This window comes from Anopheles funestus, chromosome 2RL, assembly GCF_943734845.2.
Source record: "Anopheles funestus chromosome 2RL, idAnoFuneDA-416_04, whole genome shotgun sequence".
Taxonomy (NCBI): Eukaryota; Metazoa; Arthropoda; class Insecta; order Diptera; family Culicidae; genus Anopheles; species Anopheles funestus.
The window spans coordinates 65,188,424-65,215,523 of NC_064598.1; the positions used below are offsets into that span (position 1 = coordinate 65,188,424).

At 41.2% G+C, this 27,100-nt stretch overlaps 3 protein-coding genes across 9 annotated transcripts in view; 1 reads left to right on the forward strand and 2 right to left on the reverse strand.

Annotated features, from left to right (window-relative positions):
* The window catches only part of LOC125765541 (sodium/hydrogen exchanger 3), a 55,071-nt gene extending 37,876 nt beyond the window's left edge, over positions 1-17,195 (reverse strand). For 3 of the 5 annotated variants that reach the window (XM_049430813.1, XM_049430811.1, XM_049430809.1), the window contains exon 1: positions 17,037-17,195. The gene's annotated coding sequence lies outside the window, so the exon portion shown is untranslated. The remainder of the gene's footprint in view (positions 1-17,036) is intronic. The other 2 variants (XM_049430812.1, XM_049430810.1) reach the window with 1 other exon arrangement.
* Positions 17,196-18,162: 967 nt separating this feature from the next.
* On the reverse strand, positions 18,163-22,231 carry LOC125765590 (transcription elongation factor S-II). The gene is made up of 2 exons (XM_049430903.1): positions 21,841-22,231; positions 18,163-20,437 (listed from the first exon to the last, which is right to left on the reverse strand). Exons 1-2 carry the CDS (start codon positions 21,910-21,912, stop codon positions 19,496-19,498), a joined length of 1,014 nt encoding a protein of 337 aa, XP_049286860.1. The 5' UTR covers positions 21,913-22,231; the 3' UTR covers positions 18,163-19,495.
* An 884-nt stretch (positions 22,232-23,115) lies between these two features.
* LOC125765562 (serine/threonine-protein kinase GL21140) overlaps positions 23,116-27,100 on the forward strand; it is a 29,374-nt gene continuing 25,389 nt past the window's right edge. For 2 of the 3 annotated variants that reach the window (XR_007418565.1, XM_049430854.1), the window contains exon 1: positions 23,118-23,938. The gene's annotated coding sequence lies outside the window, so the exon portion shown is untranslated. Of the gene's footprint in view, positions 23,939-27,100 lie in introns of all 3 variants that reach the window. The other variant, XM_049430855.1, reaches the window with a different exon arrangement.

Sequence of the window (27,100 nt, forward strand, 5' to 3'; positions counted from 1 at the left end):
CAAAGAATCGAATGTTAATGCTAATCTATGTTAATCATCTGTGTTAATGATCGGAAAATTGATTAATTTTGTTAGCCACTTACACATTCTATTGCACTGCTTTGACCTTTCAATTGATAAAGTTTGTTATACATTGTTCATTATAGTTTCAATTGTAATCAGCTTTACAATTATCAATTGTAACCATTGCCTTTGCTAGCAAGATTACAAGAAAATGATAATTTCTTTAGATTTCGCTTTTTAAACATTCCCGGTTTCGCGCTGACACTTACAAAGTGGGGTAAAACAAAGATCATTACTGACTGCAATAATTTCTTCTTTGACTTAATAACACGTTGTCACTATTGCATTACATTTCAAGCTCACCCTCTTACAACTGCAACAATATCTTCATCTTATCGCACTCTATTATCCCGATAGGGACTGAACGTGTCCACAAACAAATGATACTCGGACGCAACTGTGCAAATTATTTAGACACTGACTTCTTGGGGCCGCGTGTGAAGTTGCCGAGATGCACACATTATGCACACTCGCACGTCACGGTCACGCTGCATCGAACGAGCAAAACAAACCCCGCCGATACGGAATAGTTCCACGTTCCATGTTTAGTTCGAGTCACGGGGCAAACTACAAATTCCAAAATGAAACGAAACCGGACGGACGCGAAGAGGAGCCTGTTTTGGGCTATGCTCAGCCTCCTTTCAATATGCCGGTCACGTGCTGATAACTTCGCTTCCCACCCAACGCTCCATACGTTCCCTTACGGAATTCTCATCAAGCTCAAGATCAAGGTCAGCGCCACGGCATTTTTTTTTAGATGCTTTCAATAGGCTCACAATCTCAAGTACAGCCACTTCACCCGGGGGCTGTTAAAAACGGCTTAAGCGACAGTATGAAGACACTTACGGTTTGACACAACTCAAGCATAATCGATCGATCGTAGGCTAGATTGATACGAAACTTTCATTATGTTCAACTCCATTCATCTGAGCTAATATTGCGAAAAACAACATTATATTGGAAGCCTCTGCTGACTCGAACAGAGTACACAAAGTGTTAGACCTTGTTGTAGTACCAAAACAGAAAACAAATATAACGTTACCGGCATACAGAAATAGAATGTTTGCGTTCGAAAACGATGCAAAACCCTTGGTTACTTCGTCAGTTCCGAGGCGTGTTTGGTGATAAGAATCATCCCTTTTATAGTGTCAGAATACTGCCGTCTAGTGCAGCAACAAAACCGTCCGGAAGTTGATAACGATTGAGAGTGCTTTTTCGAATCAGAAACATTACGCGTTTGATGGTAGCAAGTAGATTGTGGTGAAGACATAAAATTTGTCTCCAAATATCACACAAGAGAATATGTTATGTGTAGTCTTTGTTTCTGGCACGATTGGCCTCTGCTGGTGCGTGATGAGTCAAATAAAAACAAGTCCAATAAATAACTTAGTCATAACTCATAAACGGTTATTCGGTTAATCTCCATTCGCATTGGCAGTTCCACGGTATCATCCACATGACGCGGTTCGCTACGAAAGGAACAGCGCATTGGAATTAATCGGAATAACTTCCATTTCGTTGCCCGTCACTCAAGACAGTGGCGCCAAATTGACTTGAATTCGTTTACATTTGAATAACTCCGTTACCGGGTGTTTATAGCATTGACGTCCGTTACATAGGCAGCAAATATATCAGCTTAAAACGGATCGATCAGAATGATTGTAAGTGAACACGTTCCTACATGGAAAACACTTCCAGTTGAACTTTGAATGTATAATAATAAAAAACCGATTATTCTCTTAGCACGCAGCTTCCGTTTGAGGCCTCAGGACATTTTTCTCGAGACATTCAAGGCAAAATGCCAATAGCGTCATTCTGTCTACGGATACAAAGATTCTCACTCTTTTGAGGACACGATCGATAGAAAATGTCTCTGCTTGTAATGGTTACATGTCCCAAAACGACACAATGTCCAATGAACTTTCCTAAAACATAAAAAAGGTACTACAGTAAGCATCACTGCCTTTTCACGACATTAGTTTGTCTCAACCCAAAACGCTTTTAGTGTGCCTCACTAAATCTTCATGCATAGCGCGTTGCTTCCATTATGCAAAACAACACAGTGATGTAAACAGAATGTAAATTGTTATCTTAATGCTAAACATATTTTGTTGAAATTTGGAGAAAGAAAGGTTCACCAGCACTTTGCGTCTAGAGATAGGGAGAAAGTCAAAACGTGATGGTATACGACGGCGACATGTCTTCCAACGCAAGTACGCAAACTACACCTCCAAACTCCCGTGGCTTGGTAGCAACTACAATGGAAAAGTTCTCATTGGTACCGAGTTAAATTATAGTACTGATACCCTTCACATGACACTTACGCCTCGACGTGAGACTGTCTGCTAGTCATTCTCGTCTTATGGCACTCGTAATTGGGTTGTCGAAGGAAATGAACTCGCACAAAAAGAGAACGATAATTTGATCCAGCTGCTGCTGGTATCAGCTGGCCGGTGTCGGTCAATTTCAAGATTACGCTCCGTAACCGACATTAGTCCAGATTGCACCAGATAACAAAGCATCAATCGTGACCTGCGGCTATCCAAAGAAGAAGAGTGATATGTTGAGGTATTTTTACTTTTGGTGTGTTTTTCCATAAGGTGTATACATGAATATAATATGAGGCGGCCCGGAGGTAGAGATGGCAGCCGTGCCGGTCTCTACAAGACAGAACCGGGAATCAAATCCCATCCGGATCGAACCCTCCTACGCAATACTGACTGGTAAATAAAGTCAAGGATAGCCAGCAATGGCAAACCAAGATCTCTAGAGGATGTAGTGACCGAAAAGATGGTTCGGTTTTATCAAATAAGCTCAAGCTCAAGCTAGCTCACTAACTTATCTTTAAAAAAACTTTTTTAAATGCTCTTGGCTGTCTGAAGGGATGTTCGACATTCCCCCAGAAGATTTCATTTCATGTTTTTTTTTCTATTTCGTTATTTCTTTGCTGTTGGCTTTCCAGTAATTTTTCAACCACCTTAACCTTAACCATCGTCCTTTGTAAGACGTGCAGATCACCTCTTAGACCACACGCTCCATAATTTCGCCCGGTTCACGGCCACTAACTAACTGGGATCGTTGGGCATCCCTCTGCAGTCGTTAATCAATATCACCAAGGTTCGCTCTATTCTAGCACTGCTCTAGCACTCCCATCCTATTACCCCTGGGATACCACGAAAAACCACATTGCGTGACGGCACGTGATATGGGTTGGTGTGGTGTAAATATTTTTAATCATAAGAAGCACCACCAATCCCTCATCGAAAGGCTACCATACTGGAAGTCTTATAACCGAGTGCACACAATGAAATTAACAGCTTTCATTCTAAACATGCAGCAAATTGGAAAGTTTCATAAAATCCATCGCTTAGTTCGCTTCAGCATCAAAGTCACGTTTACAATGAAAAGTTTAAAAATATTAATTAACAGCCAATTTAAAACAAATTCTTATGCCTTTTAGAAATAATCCACTGAGAAACAGTTGTAATTAAACTTTGCTTTATCTCGCCAAACATTACCAAATCGAACAGAGCCAATTTAATGGAGTTATCACGTGTATCACAACTTTGTCTACAACTGTTCAACAAAGACTAGAGTATGGGAATTTTCACAACTTTCCATCACATATTTCGAAGCACACAGCGGTAAGTTCCAGGTAAACTTTTCCAACAAAAGTTGTACACAATGCAAAAATTTAGTCCTTTCATCGATTTCCAACATTGGTTGTGTTTCTACATACGACCTACATATCTTCATTCTCGAGGACTTTTCAACAAAAACACACACTCTATTCGTGGTGTGTGGTTGCGTGAAAATTTGTTGAAGAATGAATGCATACGAACAAATCTCATGAAACATTGTCGGGCAGGCACCCCAGGGTTGGACGAATGGAAATTATGAGACATCATCGATGCCATTTTAGAACCGGTGCGAAACAGTCAACAGTCGGGCGTACTTGCGGCTTGCGGAATTATTCTATTCTGCACGTTTCAAAGCAATCAGCTGTTGTTCCCTGATACACCTGCAGTGCCGGGCCAGTGCAGTTGCGGTTCTAGACTGTATCGTCTCTCGTGCAAAGACCCTATTAAAGCAACCGCGATGACACCGTCCGTTCGCTTCACCTCTAAACCTGAAACTTAACACTACCGCAAAAAGAGAATGATAAAAAATGAATAAACTTCCCCTATATTTCTCACAGCCATGGTCCGAGCCCGAAGCGACCTTTAAGGGACTGACACTGAAAACCGGCTGTTCATGCCAGGGTCATCGCTGCTGCTTCAGGGAAGCTTAGCTAAGGTGTTTGACGGACCCAAAAGCATGGCACAAAAAAAAGCTTAGACGGATTTTGCCATCTTTTTATCAACATTCAACACCACACCTCACCGGAACCGGTCGTTTTCGCGACCGTGAGCGCTGCAGTCTAAACTTCGAGAAAGATTACCGAAAGGCAGTAAGGCAGTCTGTAAGTGTTGTTTTGTTTTCTTTTTCTCTTAGTGAATCGCACACCACACAATGCTGTTGTCGTCTTGGCTAACGCGTCGAAAACCTGCCGGCTTTTTTTCGTCTGGCTAGGTGTTTGCTTTTCAGATATCTTCCGCCCTCAAAGGAGTGTCACATTTCAGTCGGCGCCCGGCATTACTCATGTTTCGGCGAGACGCATAAAATTTTTGCTAATAGTTCATTTTTATCAACCGGTTAAATGGTGTTACGGTTGATGCTTTCCAGAAAATGTTAGAAAACCGAACCAGAAAGTTTGCTCATTACAGAGTATTTGTTAGGTTGAGTGAGTAAGTAAGCAACACCGTTTCTTTGAATACGAACAGGTATGTATGATGTCATTGCGTTCTGTTGCAATGTACGTTTTTCAATGCATCGCACTTTGCAGCAAAGTTATTGTAAAAAAACTATGAAATTTTGAACTTTGAAACTTCTAGAATCTGCGGACGTGAACGGAATTAAGTAAACACTAATAACAGTTAATAACAAAATAGTATATTAAAGACATTAAAAACAGCTAGATACTTGGATCAAATAACCTAGCATTATGGAGATGTCCAAATAAAAAATAAAATAATAAAATATAACGAGATCTTTTTTAAATCATCAATTAATCGTCATTATTCACAGCATCAGAACAGAAAAATCCGATACTATCAGAATTCGAACAGGGAAATGAAAATGATAGGCTGCGAAGAGAACAATATTATTATGAAATACGGGATTGATATGGAAACACCCAATACGTTAGCGACCCTCTCAAAATTGTTATAAAATCGGGTGCCATTGATATGGAATGTGAAATGAGCGGAATGTTTACATATGGGAGGATTGAAGAGTTGAGATAAAAAATATTTGTAGTGAAATTTTTAACAAATATTCTCCAAAATCGGGACTACAAATTATTATTAACAGTAATAAATACCAAATAACTTCGTTTTTCGCAAATTGGAGCTGAAATTAAAAAAAATACAGTGTAACGAACAAAGGATCACCCGAAAACAACAACAACAATCGTATGAATCTGACATTCCATATCAATTGCACGCGATTTTCTATCAATTTTTGGTGATTCGCTAATTCGCTTTCCATATCAATGGTCACGGATTTTATATTCGCTTGCGCGATTCTGTAAAATTGGAACGCACACTTGTGTATATGTATTTTTAAGATGTTGCGACTTTGTAGTAAAATGGTTAACAATCAGTAATTTACGAGAACTGGTAGGCAATTTCAGTTTCAAGATTCTATCTGAAATTTCAATAATTAAGGAGAATGATTATGATTCAATTAACATGAATCAAAATGTTACCAACATTAATTGTTTTTTTTTTAATAATTCGGCTTAAACAACCGATTCATTTAAGAACAATAGTCAAAGTTATAGTTTCGTAACCAGTAGAGGCAAGAATGATTGCAAAAGACAGGCGATTAAAATTAAGCCGCTAGGATCAGCTGCTGGAAAGTCAATGTTTTCTGCTCCGAAATATACAACGTACACAGAGTACATCCATCTTCGACTGCCGTTAACACAGAACAAATGAAAATTTCTCCATGGTACGGACTTTCTCCACGGGAATCAAACTCCCCATTTCAAAGGGTATAATTAATCTGCGTCGAAACCTGGTAAGAAATGTGGTATTGGCAAGAAGAAACATAAATTTGACGGAAAAATGTACTTGAAAACAAGTCTGTACTATAGTACGGACGCGGTTTGATTTCCACCACTTTTGAAGCCAAACGGCCAAGACGAGAAAGGTCGGTAGGTCAGAAGTGGCGGTACACGTTGGCGCAAAGGGCAGATTTCGGGCTATTTTTAGCAGAAACAGATCCGTGCCATAAAATACACGAAGGCCAAACCGGCCAGACTAGTGCTTGTGGTTCGATTTTCTTCCAAATCTTCGAAACCGATAGTCGCAAAACATTTGCAATACATTTCAGAAAAAAAACATCGAAACACTACCACCACCTGCTAAAGATGATAGTGGGGCAATTTCGTTGGAGGACAATCCGGTTGCTGGTTGAGATTTGTTTAAATTAATTTTTAAATCCCATCCACAAAAGACCGGTTTAGCTGTGTGTGTGTATGTTAATATCTTTGAATTTGAATTTTTCTTCATTTGCAGTTTTTGGCCAGCGATCAAAAAAAGCGAAGCTGCCAGGTCCCGTGCTGCCAGGGACCGTATATATCGATCGACAATAATGAAACGTTTTTAGGGAAAGCAAAACATAACACTGCATTGCTTCTTAATGTCGATGTCAATGTGCATGTTGTTGTTGAGTAAGGTTTGGTTATAGTACCGTTTCTCACACATCGGACTGACGACGACAAACGGTCTGTTAAAGGCCCGATTTGTAACACTCGAAACGTAAACACGAACGGAGCTTTTAATAATTAAAACTGCTGATCGTTGTGAAGCGTGTGAAGTGCTCCAAACAAGAAAGAGTTTTAGCGATTAGCGCTATTGAAGAGCAACAAATTTGCTTTGTTTTGATGGGCGATTCCGAGGATTTTGTGTATTTTAAATTTCGCTGATGAGGGTTTCACAATTTATACCAAAAGAATACATTTTGAGAGGTGATATTTAATCGAGTTTGTGGAAACATTTTAATACCGATAAATTGCGAAAATAAGACTCAAAGGTCAAAACTCACCCCAATGAAAATGTTGGCATTTTTAAAGACAAAAAACGCTTTCCAAATTTTAAATGTTTATCATGGAGTAATTTAAAATCCGGTAAGAAAAATTCTAGATTCAAGTAGGTATATTCTTTCAATATATTTTTTGAATTTCGATGCAGTTCGTTCTACGCAATTGGACCATTCCTTGCCGAAAAAAACTCGATACAAATGGGAAAAATCTATCGTATTAATGGATTTTTACCATCAATTCTGCATCACCATGATTAGCTCGTCCGTCAACGTCCATCTCCCCATCTCCCTTCCGGTGCATTCAGCACAACTGCACTGAAAACGTCATCCATCCCATCCCGGATAGGGCAGAAGCTCAAACACATGCAAAACTCGGTGCAGGGGGCCCATTTAGAGCGTTTGCCTCATTAATTATTGAACATTTCTTCGTAGCGTCGCAACGGTACGACAACGCCAACGTCTCGAAAGGGAAGGTGTGTGTTGGTGCCGCCACTCGAAATGAGCACTTTTGTGCTGAATTGCAAATAACTCCCGACTGCCGGCAAAGGGGTTTAACGGAGAAGAGTCGTTGGGAAGTTGATCAGATCAATCAACCGTCTGGACTGGGGTGCATCGTTAATTCCACTATCGCCGATGCCTATTAAAAAAATAAAGGAACTAACTTTTAAAACATTCCTCCACTGTCAATGATTTCCAACAAGGAAAGAAAAACAAAAAGAAAATGACGACTTACTTCAACCAACGAGTCATAGTTCATAGAAAAAAATCATGACAAATCACCATTGAAATGTACGGCACAAATATCAAGTCAAAAGCAATTATTTGATAAGAGTTTAACATCTTCCAAAAAAAAACGCTTGCCTTTGCAAGACTCCCAATCCACGCAGTCAATTCCCATTGGACAGCGAGCAAAGAGGCGAGCAAATTATAGCGAAAAGCTGTTAAAACCAAACAGAATGGCGATGCGGGAAACCATTTCGTCACCACTGTGATTAGTGGGTCAAAGATGGGAATAGCTGACCACATTTGCAAGCCATCTTTGAACGACACCATTTTGGCAGATACGCAAACGTGTTTGTATACGCTTTAGCGTCGAAAAATGGACATTTCTCCTTCCTACTCATTCGCACTGCAATCACGACGCAGATGAGATGAAGATCATCTTCTCTCCGTTTTGGACCTTCTGCAAAGGACCTTGACATTTGTTCTTGTTGGAATGGGTGATAAAAAGGATCCGATGAACCAGAGGATTTGTCAATGTTTAACACTCGAAAACATTTTTATTACCAAACACATATAAATGAAGCTACACTAGAACCAAATCTATTGTTTTAAAAAGAAATGCCTCGCCGCGTACATCAAAGAAATAGTACAGACAATTCCAAAAATGGGAATTCAATTACCGACATTCCAATGCGCTCCTGTTTCCACCCGGTTATGCTTCTAATTCTGTTTTGCTTTGTTGAAGCCAAACGATCGAAACATAAACTACCGATACCGATACCGTTTTTATCGTGTTCAAGCTGCATAGAAGAGCACAACGAGAGGTAGAGAGATAAAGCATGAAGCCATGAACAGCCGGCTTTGGTTCAAAAAGCCGCCTGTTTTTGTTTTTTCTTCTTCTGTGATTTCTTTTTCTTTTTCACTCTCATGTTTATTAATGGTTCTCTCTCTCTTTATCTCTCTCTCCTTCTCTTTCTACTGTCATTTTCGTTCGGTCCATAAACGATTCCATTCATTCCAGCGGAACCGAACCAAATTTGGGCCATAGCGCTCACAACGGTGTACTGAACATTAGATTTTTATTTTTGCTTTTAGTACTTTTGAAGGCAATTGATTTTTATAAGTGAAAATATCACAATGGTGAGCTTTAAACCGTTTTCTAATTTGACACTAAAGCAAGAAAAAAATATCTCACACCGTAAACTAGTTCCAACGCACCGGAAACTAGACGCATTGTCAGAGGCATGATATTCGCATGGCTGGTTTCATGATGCCTGATCCTATATTACTCACCATGTATGAGCAAATCCCATTATGCGGGCTGGTGCAAGACAAAAAAAAGGGACCAAATCAACTAGGGAGACAGGTAAGGAAGCTACGCGGCGACCAGGACGCGAGACAATGGCGAGTGAAACAAACAGACGACGCAGGAATAAAAATTTAACAAATTTCCATAACGATTCTGTGATTCACCGCCGTATAATAGTTTGCTTTTGACACGTTTTTTTTAATAGTTGTTTTCGACGTGAAATTATTGCTTACAGGTGAAGGAAAAAAGGTGGGCTTCAATTTTGGTTTTACCCAAAACTTCGATCGAATACATGAAATAAACTTCTTTTTTTTGCTCTTTTTTTTCGCACAACAGACACGATGATGATCACGATGAAAACTTACATTGAGTTCGCACTACGCCAAGAAGACTTGTTTAAGAACGAAACCGTTTGGAACAGCAAACAAACAAAAAAAACGGTTCAACTCATACACCTAAAAACAGATAGCATGAAGCTTCGCTTTTACTGCTTGTTCTCCGTTAATAATGCCGTCACACTTTGGTAGCACTTCCTCAATAACATTGCCCTCATTTCCGGCACATTGTTAAACGATCGTGAAACGGAACCTCTGACCATTTTCCGGCAAACGCATTTCCATTTGATACACTTTTGCGAGGACACGCACTTATTTCTCTTCACAAATGAACCACAACCAAAAACAAAAAAAAATTACACACGTTTACAAAAAGATTGCTCACTGCGCTGGTTCAATCACAAGATTTGATCGATTCACACTAAACATCTGGCACTCCCGGCACGATCTGCGCGATGTGAAACAGCATACAAATTACACGTTGAACCGAACGAAACCGTCGAAAACAGCGCAAAGCCTGAACGACACAGCCACCTTAGTCGGGCATTATGTTATGTTATGCGCCACGACTCTGTGTTGTGTTGCTACACGCCGGTGCTCATTCAACTCATCTTGACAGAGCGCATTCTCATTCAACGTTTCAACGCTGCTCACACAAATAAAGCAGCGCGAATGGATCGCTCTCACACGCTGAGGCTGTGCTCTACGAAATAACAAATGTCTATGCAAAGAATGAAACACAGAAAACCCTTACCATCTCTATTCGAAACAAACTACTGCATTGATAGGTTCATGTAATATTAAACAACAGATTTTTTTCTATTATTATTATTATTAATGAAACAAGAACAATTCTATATTTCCCTTTAAATAATTCGTTTTCTTTTGCCGCTCTTCTAAATATGCTGGCTATGCTACGAAGTACAATGTTTTGTCTGTTGCTAGAGCATGGTCTAAGGTTCACGTTTTATTGGCTTAGTGTTAGTGAAGTCACGATCAAATTTGAGAGAGAAAAATATTCTCTCTTGTTTTTTTTTTCTTGTAACAAACATTGAAACCTGGGTAAAGTAGAAATGGTTAACGTTAGAAGTACAGCTTTGAAATAATCGTTAGATTTTTTCTAAAAAAGTCATCAGTAAAATTCATTAAATTTTACAGGTATTAAACATTATGAACTAATTTTAAATTCGGGGCGGCTCAGTGTGTGATAAACGGTTCCGGTCCATACTGCAGGACTGGGGATCAAATCCCATCCGGACCGTTTCCCCCCGAAGCAAGGACTTACTATCCTGCTACGTGGTAAAATAATTCTTGATACGCCAGGCCATTTTTAGGAAAGTAAAAAAAAAATAATTTAAAATTCATTTCATATTCATAACCAGATGCACGCCGTTTTGCATACTTTAGGGATGAAACTTTCCCGCACAAACTCTCTTTTAGTTGATTATTTTCTTCTTTATGTTTTCCTTCAATGTTTAATAATTTTTATTTTGCTTCCAATTTTGATTCACACTTTTAAAACAATCTCTTTCCATATAATACCAGTATGGCAAAATATCAAAAGTTCTCTTTCTGATTGCAACAAAGACATATTTTACTATTTATTGCACAGAAAAGAAACATCATAAAAGCGTCAGTTGCTGGTTTTATGCTTCGCTTCGTTTATATTCACATCTCGCTATACCACCGGTTCTAATCAACAACAAAGTGAAGTTGTTAATTAAGATAGTAAGCTTAGCAAGCAAAAAGCGAGTATCGATTAATGTCCCCTAGCGTCATGCAGATACAGAAGGAGCAACGTACTTTTGCTAAGATAAAAAGAGGTAAACGCTACTATAATCAGTCCAGTCAACTGTTTTTTTACAACTTTTTTCGTTTCCTTCTCCAAAACAGAAGTCCTTAGACAAACGTTACGGACAAAGTCGTGACAGGGCTACTTAGAGGACAGACAAATAGCTCCGGTCGGTCGCCAAGGTTATGGCACATACACGAAGCAGCTTCTTGGCGCCTGGTAATTGTCCGAAACAACGACACGAATAAATTTTTCCCAATCTTTCGCTGCGCTACCCCCATGCGGATTGAGACCACATGGTTGTGAAAACCCGTTGGCTACTTTGGCCAAGTGTGAGTATAAGTATGCCCATGTGCTGTGTCTTTTATCACACTCAGAAGCTGTCCCAACACATTGAGCACACGCGACTATCCTATGTTGTCCCTATGTTGGGCAATAGTTTAACGTGCCACAAGCTGGCTGTAGGTCAAAGAAAATCGATAATGACTCCCGTACGATCCATTTGCAATTATATCCGGGCGCGTTAGAAGCTTGCACACGTAAAAGCAAATACAAGAAAAAGGGAGTACATTTCTATCAAATGATCATACAAGGATAATGTGTCTCTGCGAGGAATGTTTGTCGCGGGATAACGTCATGCGGTAGAAATAAAGTTGCTTAATGCAACGAATCGAGAGTCCACAATAATTTTCTCGCCTAACATTAACCGAAGTTAAAGAAGAAGAAAACGTAATTTTATTGTAATGGAGATGTAACATCGATTATATAAACCTCATTGCTACAGATTTTAGCATGAATTTAAAATTGGTTCAAGGTTTCATAAATTCACTGTTCTTTATCAATTGTCAAAAGCGTTCCAAACAATACTTTTATCTATTTTCAAATTACAAAAAAAAACTGACTTAATTAAAAACGATCTAAGCCATCAGTAGCAGACTGCTCTTTCGCTGTAAATCCGAATATGCTGTCAAAGTGACACGGTGGTCCACTGGGGAGACACCAAGGACAAGGACCTTCGTATGGGGCGCTCGGTCGTGAGGATGGAAATTTGAAGGTTAAAAATTACATAACCTTCATAACAAACGTTGCACATACAAAAAAAAACCCGAACCCACCACACGCGGCATGTGCTCGTGTACGTGAAGGAGCCGCCAGGTGGCTCTTGACGGCGCATGTTGCGGGCTTGCATGCCAACGGATGGGCATGCCGATGTGTTAGTATGCGTTGTGCGGGCATAATTTCCGTTTACCTAATGGAGTATTCGAGATGCACATAGTTCTAGTTTCACTGAATTATAAGAAGGCTTTCTACACGGCATATTTTTTCCCATAAATCAAAACACAAAGTTATGTGGAAAACTGTTGTACATACACTAGCGCGTATTAATAAAGGAAAATTTGTACCACCGGAACACTTATACATTAAGATTTAAACAACAATTCACTGCACGCAACTAAATAAAGACAACGAAACAACAATATACAAAACAACGAGTAAAACTAGTTTGTGCATCAGATTATGGTGAGATGATTCACGACCTACTGTGATGTAAACGAACGGAATGTACGATAACACTGCCGACGCATACAAACGCGCGCACCTTCCTTTCTGCGGGATTTTCCAAACGTCAAACTTTGACGGCTTTTGGGAAAACATTTCTTTTCTCTCTCTCGTTTGATGAAGCAAATGCAAAACAACAACAACACAAAAACGACCGAAACACAATAGATGAACAGAACAGTTGAAAAGGTGTAGTAAACATCACATACAAAAACAAAAACCCGTACACAACACACGCTTCAAGAGCGACACAAAAAACACACACCTATAACATACACAAACACACATCAAAACGGGAACAACACACAGGAACACTGTTGCTCACGGGATGGGGAGCATTTTCTATTCGCTTTCTCTCCTTCGTACGCTTTTCCAAGCAGCCCGGTTATACACTTTGATATTGCACTTCCGATGGAGTGTGCTGGGGCCTGACTGTTGTGCGCTTGGGTACCGCGCTTGAGCCCTTGCCCTTGCACTCTTGTGTACACTTATGTAACGTGGCTAAAATTTTCCCTTCTTCAACGCAAGGCGGCGATGCGAACTGTTACCCTGATCGAGGATCATTTCTATTCGTTTTAGAGGAAAACTTACCTATTAATAGTGAATTTCGAGAAACGGCTGCCGATCTTATCGTTGCAAACTATTCATAAAACATTCGTTCTCTTAGCGGGAGACAGGGTGCTATACGAAGCGCCCTTACGGTCGAATCCCTTCGTTTTGTTGTTATGAAAGAACAGACGGAACGATTAGCAAATTTGGAACACTCTGAATACACTTTGGAGTATTTCTATTACGCATTCAACGAACGAAACAACTCAACTTGTGCCTTTGTGGCCATTTTTGTCTCTCTCATCTCGCGGGACAGGAAAAGCTGGCTGTTTTATCGTGACGAGGAAAGGGGTTCAATTTGCGTTGTAAACATCTATTTCCGATTCGTGCTGCTGGCACAATAAATCGATAGTTTATGCTTAAAAGCACTCTTTTTTTTGGCCAAAACCCTCCACAAGCGATACTTTCCCGTACTGTTTTGACAAAATAAAACGAACGTAAACGCAGCACACACACAGACACAGACACAGTAGATACACTGGAGAATGATATTCGTCGTCGCATCAATCCCCTTAGATCAAAACACACTTTAGTGATAGCGGAAACGGGAAACCGAACTCGATATCGACCGCTTACGGCTAACGCTGTCCACTACCAACACTCCAGCTGGTCGTCTGCTGGTTTTCGTAACAGTTTTCATACAGCCCTTAATGGTGGCGGCCCCAGCTGTGCTTGCTAGGCGAAGTTGCTGGCTGCAGACACAACCGAAACAGTCGAGGTCCCGCGAAGGGACACCGCGGACGCTGCTGCTATTGCTGCTGTTCTGCTTGGTGCACCGTACTAGTAGCTGACCGTGGACGACGGTTGACGTGGCCGCCATTTCTTAGCTCACCGACTGGAATGAACCGATGACGTTTTGCGTCCGGCACGAAGAGCGAACTCATCGCAATTTTTGATCTAGCTGGCGGTGGGTTTTCCACCCGATTTTTTACGAGTTTTTCTCCGCTCGTTTCTAACTTAGCTTTGTGCCATAATAGAAAGGTTGGCGTTATACCGATCGGACCAATGTGTGTGGCGGCACCATGGAAAATGAGTGCGAGCAACACTCTCATCAAGCGCAAAACATTTTTCGTCCCATTCGAACGCAGTATGCTAAAGTGGGAAAATCGGTATGTTTTCCCTCAGCTGCAGTGAACGACACATTTGACAGTTGTTCCTCTCTCACGACATTATCACTTTCAGCACGGGGAAATTATTCTCTCGCTCTCGTCTTTCCATTTGCATACGGCGTTTTCCCTTATTTTTGCCAAATGTTTGTGTCACCTCTCGTCTGCGTGCGTGTTTGTGAGCTTGTGTTTTGTTTTGTTATTTTATGCTTTTTTTGCTTAAGGAAAACTCATCCCTCACCATCTGACATGTGACTAGTTTGTTTAGGTATTGTTGAAAATTAATCATGTTTGAGGTTTCCAGCAGAACTCATTCATAAAAAATCATACCAACGGTTTTTAAACGTCTCCCAGCATGATATACAACGTTGTTGATGATTAAATGATTATCTCAAAAACAGTTCGAGTTTTATGATGCCCTCGTATTGCATCTCTCTACCTACCACTACCTATGCACAAGTGTTTGTACATGTAACGAACAAAACAGCTGATTCGTTGTTTGACGAAAAACGCGCAGAATCGCTTTTTCCCTCAGATATGCTAATATAATAGATAAGGCGTTCGTTGCTTTTCGTAACTGCTTTCCACCGGCCGTGTTAGAACGTGATCCGGTATACTTTTAAATTTCATATATCCACCATATTTCGCAAACAAATATCAAACAATAGCGTCACTGGCAAAAGAAATATTTAATAAGCTTATCAGTGTTATTACAAAAAAAAAAGTACAAACTACCGAAAAGCTTCCCCCCTGACAGCTTGTTTGGCCCGTTGTCTCCGAGAAGACAAATTGGCAATGTCCTTTTGTCGCCGTAGCAAACGACATGACACATCAATCATCATGTGTGTACATGATATACTACACTGATAAGCTCATCGCGCATCTGCCGGCCACACTTTGCAGAAACTCGCAATAAGTTCTGACGTTCGTGGCCAAATAAATAGCTTCCACAGCGCTTTGCGATAACGGGTAATTTCCAAGATCCCGCGCACTAATTAAATACCATTGGAAAATCGCAATAACCAATTGGTACGGCCTAAAGTCCCCTGGTGACGTACTGCTTCATTTGGGAAGGGAAGGTAAACTAATTGCTGTCTATGGCTGTCTATTGAAGGTGTCTCTTCATGGATAACATGTGCCCCCCCTGTATGCAATCGACTGCGCTTATATGACCCCGCAATCGGTACTCTACACCCTCCAGCTAGATCTACTTCGATTATGATTGATGTTTGCAACGAAGAATTGAGTCTGTGAGTTGGTCGGCTCTATATTTCTGGTAATGTGTTTTATTACTTCCAAATGGCCCTGCTTGCCATACAGTTCTAGTCGTACGATAGTCATATACATCAATTGCTCGGATCTTGGATCTGTACTAGAAAACGGTACAAGCAAAATTGTTACATTCTTGTTCAGACATTACTTTAGATAAGTGCGCCCACGTGGCTGACAGGATGATTTATAATTGCACAAGTCTCATCTGGCTCATCTACACCGATGGGTTAAGATTGAGTCCTTCCATTATCTTGCCACCAGCTGCAATAGGTACAGTGCTAGTGCAAAGATTGACCTCCCTCCTCCCCTCCCCATTTTAAGTTCTGTAAAGATTGAGTAGCAGCCCGTGTTATCAGATGCCATCTTCAAAACCAACAGCCAACCAACGGGATGTGATCGGGGGAAAGAAAGGAGTCCGAGCGAGGAAAGTGGACTTCCAAAGCTAACAAAATGAAGCCCTTGCACGAATGACAACCAGCACCTCACCACACTTGGCACGATTCGTTTGCTGTCTTATCACAGAACCCCCGTTATAAAGGTACATGTCACCATAATAAGCGCAACATTTATCTAGTTCATGCACTTACAGGCACAACAAGTGCTATTACGGTATGAAACTGGATGAAATAGTAAATAAAAATATACAAAATTGACACTGATCCACATACGCCGACCTGTTACAAGTGGCCAATTGAGAGCCCTAGACACCTGCACCCAGTGGGTGAATGGCGGGAGGATCTCGTGACGTCCTGTTTGGTCATCTGTCTACAAGCAATTAAAATGGGTTTGGGGGATGTGGCACGTTTGAGCGACACTTTGACTGTCTTTCAGTCAAGTTTATTGAGTGCATTGGAGCTCTGCAAGCTTGATGCAATCGTTTTGTTAAGGACTTTATCGATGACTCTGTCTTTACTGAAAGGGCACAATTCTTAAGCAATCATCTAAACTTATTGCTTATCCTTTGATTGTACATATATTTTAATATAGAAAATGTGTATACAGGCTCTACCTAATAAAATTACTGTTCCACGCACATTAACGGTTTTTGATTTGCATTAAGCACCGCACGACAACACAAAACTGAGAACAGGAACAATGTAAGACAAGCACAAACTTACCAAAAAATATGTCTAATTGCTATATGTAAATCACTCAGCATACAGGACCACTACAATACTTTTAGACTATCGAAACAAACTGGAACAGTTCGGGACGGAACCGTCCCGTAGAACGATGAGTACACGACTGAACGTGACCAGCTTAGACGAGCGCCACTACCTTCGGTGGCCAAGAACTCGAAAGCTTAATCAAACAAACCACCGAGCTACCGTAACTACATTCAAAAGCTGGTCACGGTACGCCCGGACACCCCATGTGTCGATTCATTTTTCTTTTTGTATTATCATTTTAATTAGATATCCGGTTGTCATTGACATACACGCCCGCTGTGTGGCCTCCATGTGCGTGAGGATGTCCTGGTGAAACATTGAGTAAATTGAAATTCTAACCTCCAAACTATGTCCAATTTGATGTAGTTTCTGTATTGTGCTGAGGAAGCAGAAGTTTTTTTTGTTATCAGCCAAGTGGTCAAATTGCAGGTGATAAAAGGTTATCTTACAGCATGAGATGAGTCTGATAAACAAATTAAAAACGTATGTAGATCAGCATATTACATTGCATCATGAATAAGCCTAGTAGCAGTAGACCGACAAACACTGAGCTTCTGGAATTTTATATAATAAATGTAGCCTATCTGATTTACGTCATACTCGCAAAAATCTTCTTTATATCTAGATAGATACAGCTATCAACCAAAATACGGAATAGGTGCGTGTACCAGTTCACCTTAATGCACGTTCCAGTATTTACCAGTTGCAATGGAAATTAATTAAATATTTACTTAAACAAATTGATAACTCTGCGTTCAATGACTTTAAAAAAAGTCTTTGTTTTACTAAAACACTGCATAACTTCATTAAGCGCATATACTCCAAAAAATAAAACCTTTTCAACCCGAAAAATGTAACGGTTTATTTAAACAACTGTTTCTGTGATTTAAAGCGCTCAACCCAGATGTATAACCAATGTCAAGCTTCCGCTATTAACCGCTGTGGCGCTATGGCGCCAAGGAGAAATTTCAAAATCTCGTGCCATTTGAGAAAAATCTACTTTATCAGCATGCACACCAAATAATAACATTGTAAATATGGAAAAAAAGTTTAGATTTACGTATAAGTAGCCGTATATCTTTACAGAATGTTTATTTCTGATGAAAAAAGAAGGAACGGAACTAACATGTAAATTAAAGCCCAATTACGTTTGCTACGTTTCTTATCTTTGTATAATCTTTCGCAACGTTTCGTGATACGATTGTCTACGTTCGGATCCTTGTTGCTGCAACGGGTACAGCAAGTGAAACCCCACGTTCCAGCTTTTTCTTGGTACAACACACGCATACGCAAGCTACCTCACAATGCACGCTGTTTTATCTAGCAAAACGTGACGCAACATTACATTTTACTTATATACACAATTACATTTATGATTTCTTTAGTTTTCCCTACTAATTGCTAAGTGCTAAAGTGCAGCTTGCAATGCGCGCTCGATCATGCACACGCACACACACACACACTCATCGGCATTTGCCTTTCCTAATCTAAGAATTGTGATTTTGTTGAAGGGTTCCGTAAAAACGGGAACACACACTGCTGTTGCTATCCTCATCCATCATCTTACATCGAGAAGGACCGTTAGCCATGTACATCCTGACCAGACGCTTTTGAGATCGCTAACTCTTCCCACGGGTATTTTGTTTTAATTGTGTGAATGTTTTTTTTTATAATTTCTATTGCAAACAGTTCGGTTTATGGTATGGTTGCTAATTGTTTTATATTTGACGGGACTTTTACTTCAAAAGGGATATTTCATCTCGAATAGGAACGCCAACACATTCACATGATTCTACCTTCTATGTAGTACCACGACATTGAACCACCGATTTATACGCGATGATGTCTGCTTCTCGATAATGAATTACGTAAATGGGAACAGAAGATCGTTCCATGTGTTGAACTTTTCAATATAAAAACGATACCAAAACCTGGCTTTCTGTTGTGTTAGATTTCACTGTAAGAGTGTAATTCTAATGCAGTAATGTTCTCTAAACTAACAAGTTAAACCTAATCGCACAAATCAAATTCTGTTTAAATTATTTAGTTGTGGAGCGCACTTAAGCGCCCGTACGGCGCACAACCTGCAGTGCGCCATAAGCTTCGCTACGTTTGTAAAACCACATTTTAACGCCAATGTGTATCATTGCCTTTTCCCATCCTTCTTCTAGCAAAACTTGATAAAACCGAACTTACCATCTAACTATACATGTAGTTAGAGGAAATTAATAATCGTCAACGATCGTAGCATACGATCGTACCAAAAAGGGAGACGCTTAATTTGCCGTTCGTCTTGACACCCAACCAGCCGCTTGACAACGAGTAGCGATTGTTCTTATCCGAAGTGTTAAGAAACCGTAGATCGGGAGACGCTGGACACGTCTCGATCAAAAAAGACACAAACCTTTCTAGCAAAACTTCCAACGGTGGCCACACTCATTGCACATTACGAACGTAGTCATAGGTTCATCAGCACTTCTCGTCTGCAGCTGGTTGTACGTGCAGTTACGCTTCTTACACTTGCCGCACTTGAGCAGATCGGTCTTGGTGCCCTGCACCGTCGCCAGCTGTGCATCGTTGATCGCCTCCTTTACGAAACGATCGCGCAAATGCTTCATCTCATCACTCGCCATCTCCTCCGAGGTCATCTTGGCGAGCCGCTGGGCAGTGATAGCACCGCTAATGAAGTTTGCCCGCAGGCTCGGATTCTTCGGGTCCTTCAGGTTAGCGACGCGCGATCTAACACGGTTCTTGTAGCGCATGTCCGTGTTTTTGAACTCGACAAAAATTGCCTCCTCAAGCTCTTCGCCTAGCTCTTCCGGTGACTGGCAACCCTCCGGCGGTTCACCATCAACGCGCAAAGCGTTGGCCAACATTTCTCGACATTTCAGCCGCACTGCGTCGGTCGTATTGCTGCTCGACTGAGAGGACATGCCACCGGAAGGAGGTGCTTTCGATTTGCTTTCCTTCTCCCGTTCGTAATCCTTTTTGTTGCCACCAACTCCTCCTGCCCCACCGCTTCCACTGTTTGCTTTCTCGCCGTTTGCTCCACCGCCACCACCGCCCCCGGTGCCAGTGCTGCCTGCGTCGGATGATTTGCTGCTCGATTTGCTCGACGATTTGCCAGACGACTTGGACGAATCCTTCGAACCATCTTTCGATGGTGGCGTACCGGCGAGAAAACGTTTCCAGCTCTTGATAAGCGATTTGGCCAAGCTTATCACTTCATCGTCCTTGCTACACTTGCGCAACTCGTTCACCGTCATTCCGATGCGCGTTTTCGTCAGTATATCCAGATCAATATTCAATCGTTGCAACTCGCGCAGCAAATCAAGCGCCTGCTCTTGACCCTAAAAGAAAACATAGACAAGAAAACCAAATGGGACGTTGCGATCAATCTATATTAAATATGGGCTCCGGAAAGGTTCTATTAGTCACAAAAGACATGTACCATTTCCAACAGACTATACAATTTGCGTGCATAACAAATGTATGCACTCGTAGACCAGTATACTTCTTTTCGATTCGCCCTCTTCTGCAGTTGCATGCATTTTTCCTTGCACATGTATGTATGCGCGTATCTTAGTTGTTTGGGTGTTGTTTTGTTTTGGATGCAAAACCGGTTACTCTCATATTCGCTCTTTTCAAGAGATGCATGGGTGAGCGCGTTGCCTGTTTCTACGTTCTCATTTTTCATGGCAAGTGCGTGCGCGCGCGCGCTTTTGTGCCGGTTCACGAAGAGACCTTTCCTCTGCCCAGCCAATGCAATACAAACAGAGCTCGCGTTAGGAGCTTCACGACAAAGAGCGGTCCATGGTATTCTCAGTTGCAAAAACAGCAACCAAAATTACACAGCCTCCTTTGTATGTGGAGCATTTTACCGATACACACACACACACATTCGCGACAAGCCGATTAACTTGCACACTACGATCTGAATTGATTGGAACTTCATAGGGAAAAAACAAGTCAGCTTCAATCGACGAGAGCTGCTAGTAGTTGCCCGCCAAACACCACGGGACATATTTTTCGCGCGCGCACTCGTATCGTGCAGAACAAAAACACACATCTCACATCGTACATCGTTGTTCAGGCTACCGAAAAGGCAGTGTGTGGGTTAGGAGAAACATCTCGCCCCACAGTTTGGCAAAGATTACGCAAAAACGAAACGTGCAAACTATTCGCAGCACGTTATCGCAAGTTCCAAGAAATAAGGAAAATGAGGAACTAGACAAACAAAACAACCTCCAACGCAGCTGCTATACTTTTCCAGCAACAGTATGTTTTGCAAAACAGATATGCATTTTTTTACGATAACTTACACTCACGTGTATTTGACCGAAGGATATTATTTTAGAATAAAAAAAAGTCAGAACTACCGTAGGCTGCGAAGCAGAACACCCCGGGGGGATAAAACTGGGTAGAATTGAACCGTAAGCAGAAAAACACTCGGTACTGCCTCACCGTTCTTTCATTCCATTTCATCATCATGTCAGTGAGCCATGGAAAACATTTTACATATCAACCAACTGAGCGGGAAATGAGATGCACAACTAGGGGTGCATCATGGTTATTATTTCCATCACGATGCTCATTCCACAGCAGGATAATAAACTTGGGTGTAAAAATGCACCACCTGACCGCAAAATTAGAAGTGCAACAGAATTACAGTAACATCTCGCCACCCTACGGAAAAGAACAAGCTATTTATTTTTTTCCCCGTTTCCCCGGAAATGTAAACACCCACTCTTACCGATCCATCCGACTGGGAAGTCATTTTGCCCAGCTTTTTCTGAATACGAAACACCTCTTCCTCGACGTTCATCTTTTCGCCAGTACCAGTCCGGAATTAAGACAATTCTCGATCCGATCGGAAGAATATTGCAGCAAGCAGAAGATGCGGCACCTTCGATGTATGTTCCTGGTCTAGCCCAAGCTTGGAACCCACGCCTAAACGATGATGTTGGTGTTGCCGTTGCAGGATGAAAACACCCGATGTTCGCACAATTTGCGATTGCACTTTACGATGATGTGTGATAGATTTCACTTAATTTTGTCTATGCGTGAGAAAACGCGGTTTCTTGTGTCCCGGGCGGAGAAAAACGTCGTCGCTGCGTGAAAAAGCTACAGAAAACAACGAAGGCTGGATAGTGTAAGGTTGTATCATATCAGTTGAGCTTGTGGGAAGCCATATTGAATTCAGCTTTGACAGCTCACGCGAAGAACGAGTGGTGGCATTGAACACACACTTGAAAAGGATGTGGTCTCATCGACGTGAAACATTTTCCCATACGAATAAAAGAAATATATTTTATAGAGACAGGGTAGAGCGTTTTCATTAAGAACAACAAAAGAGACAAAGCCGTGGAACCAAAATTCAGAAAACACTAGGTAGTGTAAATACTTTTGCATACTTTTACGAAAATATCTTAAATAAATGAAAATATCTTTTAAAATATTATAGTTTTAACAAATATAAAACAGCTATAGGCGTCTTCATAGACCTTTCCATGGCACCAATTTGTATGCTATGGGATTGCACTCGAGACAATGGGCTCGAGAAGGAATAAGCTTAAGTAAAATGTTACACATGTTTAAGTTTGAATAAAAAGCGTTACAAAAGATCCTCAAGCATTTGTTGCAAATGATTATATTATAAAAAAGATATCCTTTATTCTTCTTTCAAAAGAATATTGCATCGATATTCAATAACTTGTTCTAAACTTGTTCATCTATATTGGATAACATGTTCAAAAAAGATAGCCTCGAAAGTTGCTGGCTACTCCTGTAGACCAGTTGCTTGGAATAGGATATTTTTTTGCTTGCTACTGACAGGTTTAATATGTTCAATTGCATTGCCAAGTGCCAAATGCACCCGAAAAATCGGCGTTACATTGTACGTCCAACTGATGAGCAAGACCCGGCTCTTTGAAACTTATCGTTTTTGCTTTCACAAACCTAGCTGTCAAACAATATTCTTATTTTTTTAAAGCTCCAATTGTCAATATGCTCGAATCGGTCTCACCTGTTATAATGCACTTTTACGCACCCATTGCCAAAATCCCATTGTTGCTACAGCTCCAAAGTTGGTTGAACGGTGGGATCTATCGCTCTGTGGGAAGTGTTAGCTCTGGAAAAGGTGGAAATAATGCACTTTCTCACAGTGTAGTGTTTCGTTTCCGGCCTGCTTTACGCGTTGCTCGGTGTTGCCGTATGCTTTCGTGAACGATGCACTGAGCCTGAGCGCCTTCTCCTCATCCCACCGACGAACGGACACAGCGAGCAACCAACCGACAACTTCACATTCGCAGATCGACAATTTGTCACTGCGGCCCTTCAACATCGTCCGCATCCCGTTTTGCTGTGCTGTCCAGTCCGGGAGGCGTTTGTTTCTCCTAGACTGCTTTAATTTGTCCCGTCAAAGTGTATACTTTTAATGTTTATTAGTGCATGTGCATTGTTGTTAAAATCTGTAGCGTGAGCATTGTGTATGTGTGGTGCCGGAAAAAGAAAGAAAAATGTTCGCTTGAGTTGAGTACGTGTGTTTGTGTGAGTGTGTGTGCGTGTGCACGTCGGTACCGTGTTCTGTTTCCCGTTTGGCTCACCTGTATCTGCTAAAATAAGTGCGTTCAAATATATTCTCCGACGCCAATTGTATGGAAAACGGTGTTTGATGTTCGATCAAGTGTTTCGCGTGTGTACCGTTACCGTTTTACCGTGTCTACACTTTCCCGAGCGAACGGCTCCCATCGTACGTGTTGGGCGTTGGATGTTGACGTCGTCGGTGTTGCATTATTAATTAATCCCGAGCAACTCTCGTGTGTCCGCCTGCTATTCAAGGCACAGCGCAGGTAAGAATGGGTTGTTTTGTTAAAGGATAAAAAAGGATGTTTCCTTTATCAACAATTTGCCAATGTGTTTGTAGAGTGTCTGGTCTTGTCATGCCTCGTAAAGAGCATAACAAGACACCGAAACGAACAAAAAATACATTTAAACAGGAAAATCCATTTTATGCGTTGTGTATGCTTAAGGCGCTATAGCGTTTCTGGTGTGCGTGTGTACGAGCGTATGTTTACGATGCTGATTGTAAAAAGAAAAATCAAAGAAGCTGGCCACTCCTTGGTTGGCGAAATCTCATGAAGGAAATGATAAAGCCAGCAGCGCCAGTGGGCGGAATCGGGGAATGGAATATTCCCCGTGGGGCTAAAGCGAAATCCAAAGGGAAGAACGAGGGTTGACCGTGCCGTTAAAGCTGTTAACACAAACGCTCGCCGTATCAGTGTCAAGAGCATGTGCGCGCAGTGACTATTTTTCGTGTGACTTTTTTTGCACATGAAATATCAAAATATGCTTAGTTGATGATGTTAAACAAAAACCAATCCATACCTTCGTAAAGATTCATTTCATTGTGAAGCTCGCGCCATTAAGGAAGGTTGTCGCGAATGATGTTTTTTGTTGGTGCGGTTTTGTTGTTTTCTTAAGAATGACACCGTAAGCAAACATTCGCAAACGGCGCTCGCTCTCTCCCTTCTTAGTTTCAAGGCAATCCCCTTGGCCACCAGGCAGTAAAAAGGTTTCGCATTCGAAACGATTGGATTAAGGACACGAATTTATAGCTTCGGTCGGTCGGACTGACATTTAGCATGTCGCTGTACGAGCGAATGTTATGCCGGTGTAAAATGCTTCTTGGTGCCATATTCGAAAACCGCTATCGTAGCAGTCCTTTGTAGAGCATGGTAACGCAAGTACCGAAATTGGCAAAGCAGTGAAATAGAAAGGCAAACTCCCGAATGGAGGGCGATTCGTCATCTTACGAAAGGCTGTATACATTTTCCTATGTGAGAGCGTTGAATGGAAACGCAGAAAAGAAAGTTGTGCTGACCATTTGTACCCAATTTGCAAGCATCCATCGAACTCATCATTGGTTGCCATGACACGCATAGACGCAGACACAGACTCACACACAAAAACGCGGTTCGGCACTTTTCCTGTATCCAACCTGTGCGCTATGCTCTGCCGCTAGGAGCATCCACTTTTCTGCTTCATTCCACACACATAACCACCACTACATTCGACCGGATATCCGGCATGTGAATACGAACCTGTGTGCGTGCGTGTGTGTGGAATATTTTCATTGAGGAAAAGCACCGCAACAAAAGTCCCCATCCATACTCTTCCCGTACGCACAAATGGGACGAGCGTTGGAATTCGAAGCATTCCGTACGCTCTAGCCCGCACCGGGACGCGCTTGCACGGGTAGCCGACAAAAGCACGCGCTTTAACTGTAACAAAAAGTCACCCTCATCACCAATACTCTGGTGCGCCGGCAGAGTTGGGTGTATTGTGCCACCCTATTTGGCATTGGGAGAAAACGTACCACGCTCTACCGGTCGACGACGTTGTCGAAGTGTCGATGTCAAGGAGATTCTAAAAATGAACCCCACGGCGTACGGCAGACAGTACGCGTCACACCCTAACTCCTTTTCGAAGTATTTTTCCTTTCGTGCAGCAGCAGCAGCGTTACGTCGTCTCGCGGACTGGCACTTGCCGTCTGCAGATGTTATTACCACGTTATTCCATCCCATTCTGTCTACGCAAAAGGAAATGTTTGGTTTTTGGAGTAATTTTTCATCCCAGCATCCACTTTGTGACCGCGGGGGAGATTCATCAGTTTTGTTTAACTGATACGAATGGCCTACTAGTTCATGTGTGCCTCCTCTTTCCGGGTCGAGATGATGAAGATGGAGTAGTAGTTGTTTACCGCCGTTAGAAGATTGGCCACAATAATATCTACGGCATGCTTTAGCTTTTAAAACGGCTGCTAGACTAATTATTACATTACAAATCCATTCACTCTCGGGCCATACTGCACGGCACAAGATGGTTCCAAGTCACGTTGTCTTTGACGCTGTGTGTGAATGTTAACAACTTCTTGTTGCATTTCATCCCTGACAATGGGAACCATGGAAACATTTAAACTACTACAGTTATGGCTTTAGACGATATTTATGGTCCACATTCTAGCGGTGGTATTAAGATTTATGAGAAGCATGGGGAAACTGTGTGTACAGTGCTTACCATAGCTATACGATTATTTCCTTTTAGTGGATAAAATATCTTGAAGAGATAGATCTCGGAATTACATAACGCAAGTGGGCAATAAACACTAAGTATGCTAAAACGTACACTAACCTAGAAATTTATAGTAAACGTAGTGGTGGGAACTCTGGAGTGGATTCAAGAATCCAGTCCGACTCCGATATACAAAAAACGGATTTAACTCCGGGAAAAATCCGAAGTTTACCTCCGGTGTAATCCGGACTTGACTCCGAATTACTGCGAAGCTGAATACAGAGTTAAGTCCGGAGTAATCTCCGTAAATTCAACTTCGATTGAATCCATAACTGGGTAGCTTCGGTAACTGGATGGGAACTTGAATAAATCTTTCAAAAATTGAATCCTCGTATATCCCCCTCATCACGAGTACTCTTTTTTACGAGTTTTACGAATAACGCATTTGGTTGGCTTTTGCAGCTCGCGGCCGAAAATTGAAACATTGAAGAAACTGTGGCTTGATGTAGAATGTCAAAAGCTGCTCAGATCAAATTATATTAGATAAATGATATTTGCTCATTTTCAATCATTCGAACTCAAACAACATTACAGCTCGTTATAAGTGGGATGATTGCATTTGCATTTTAGAGCGATATTTAAATAGATGTGCCAAGGAATCCACATTTTATGTTAAAAAATATAAAAAAGATTGTTTTTCTGTACTTTACGTAATTTACTAAAACATTATTCTTATTATTCATTTGAAGGATTTGTTTTATGCTTAAAAGGGATGCGTTCATATATTTATGCAACACACTGTAGAATTATTCTATATTGTGTTGAATGTCATAGAAAATTAAAGTGTTTGGGATAAGCAAAAAAATTTTAAATTATAATTGAAGTATATTAACAGAAAAGCAAAGTTTGAAAGAGAATGTTTTTAGTACATATAACTTCTT

Coding starts and splice junctions, on each gene's coding strand:
- LOC125765590 (XM_049430903.1), bottom strand. CDS start 21,912: ATGAACGTCGAGGAAGAGGTGTTTCGTATTCAGAAAAAGCTGGGCAAA. Junction 20,438..21,840: donor CTTCCCAGTCGGATGGATCG/GTAAGAGTGGGT, acceptor GTTTTCTTTTAG/GGTCAAGAGCAGGCGCTTGA.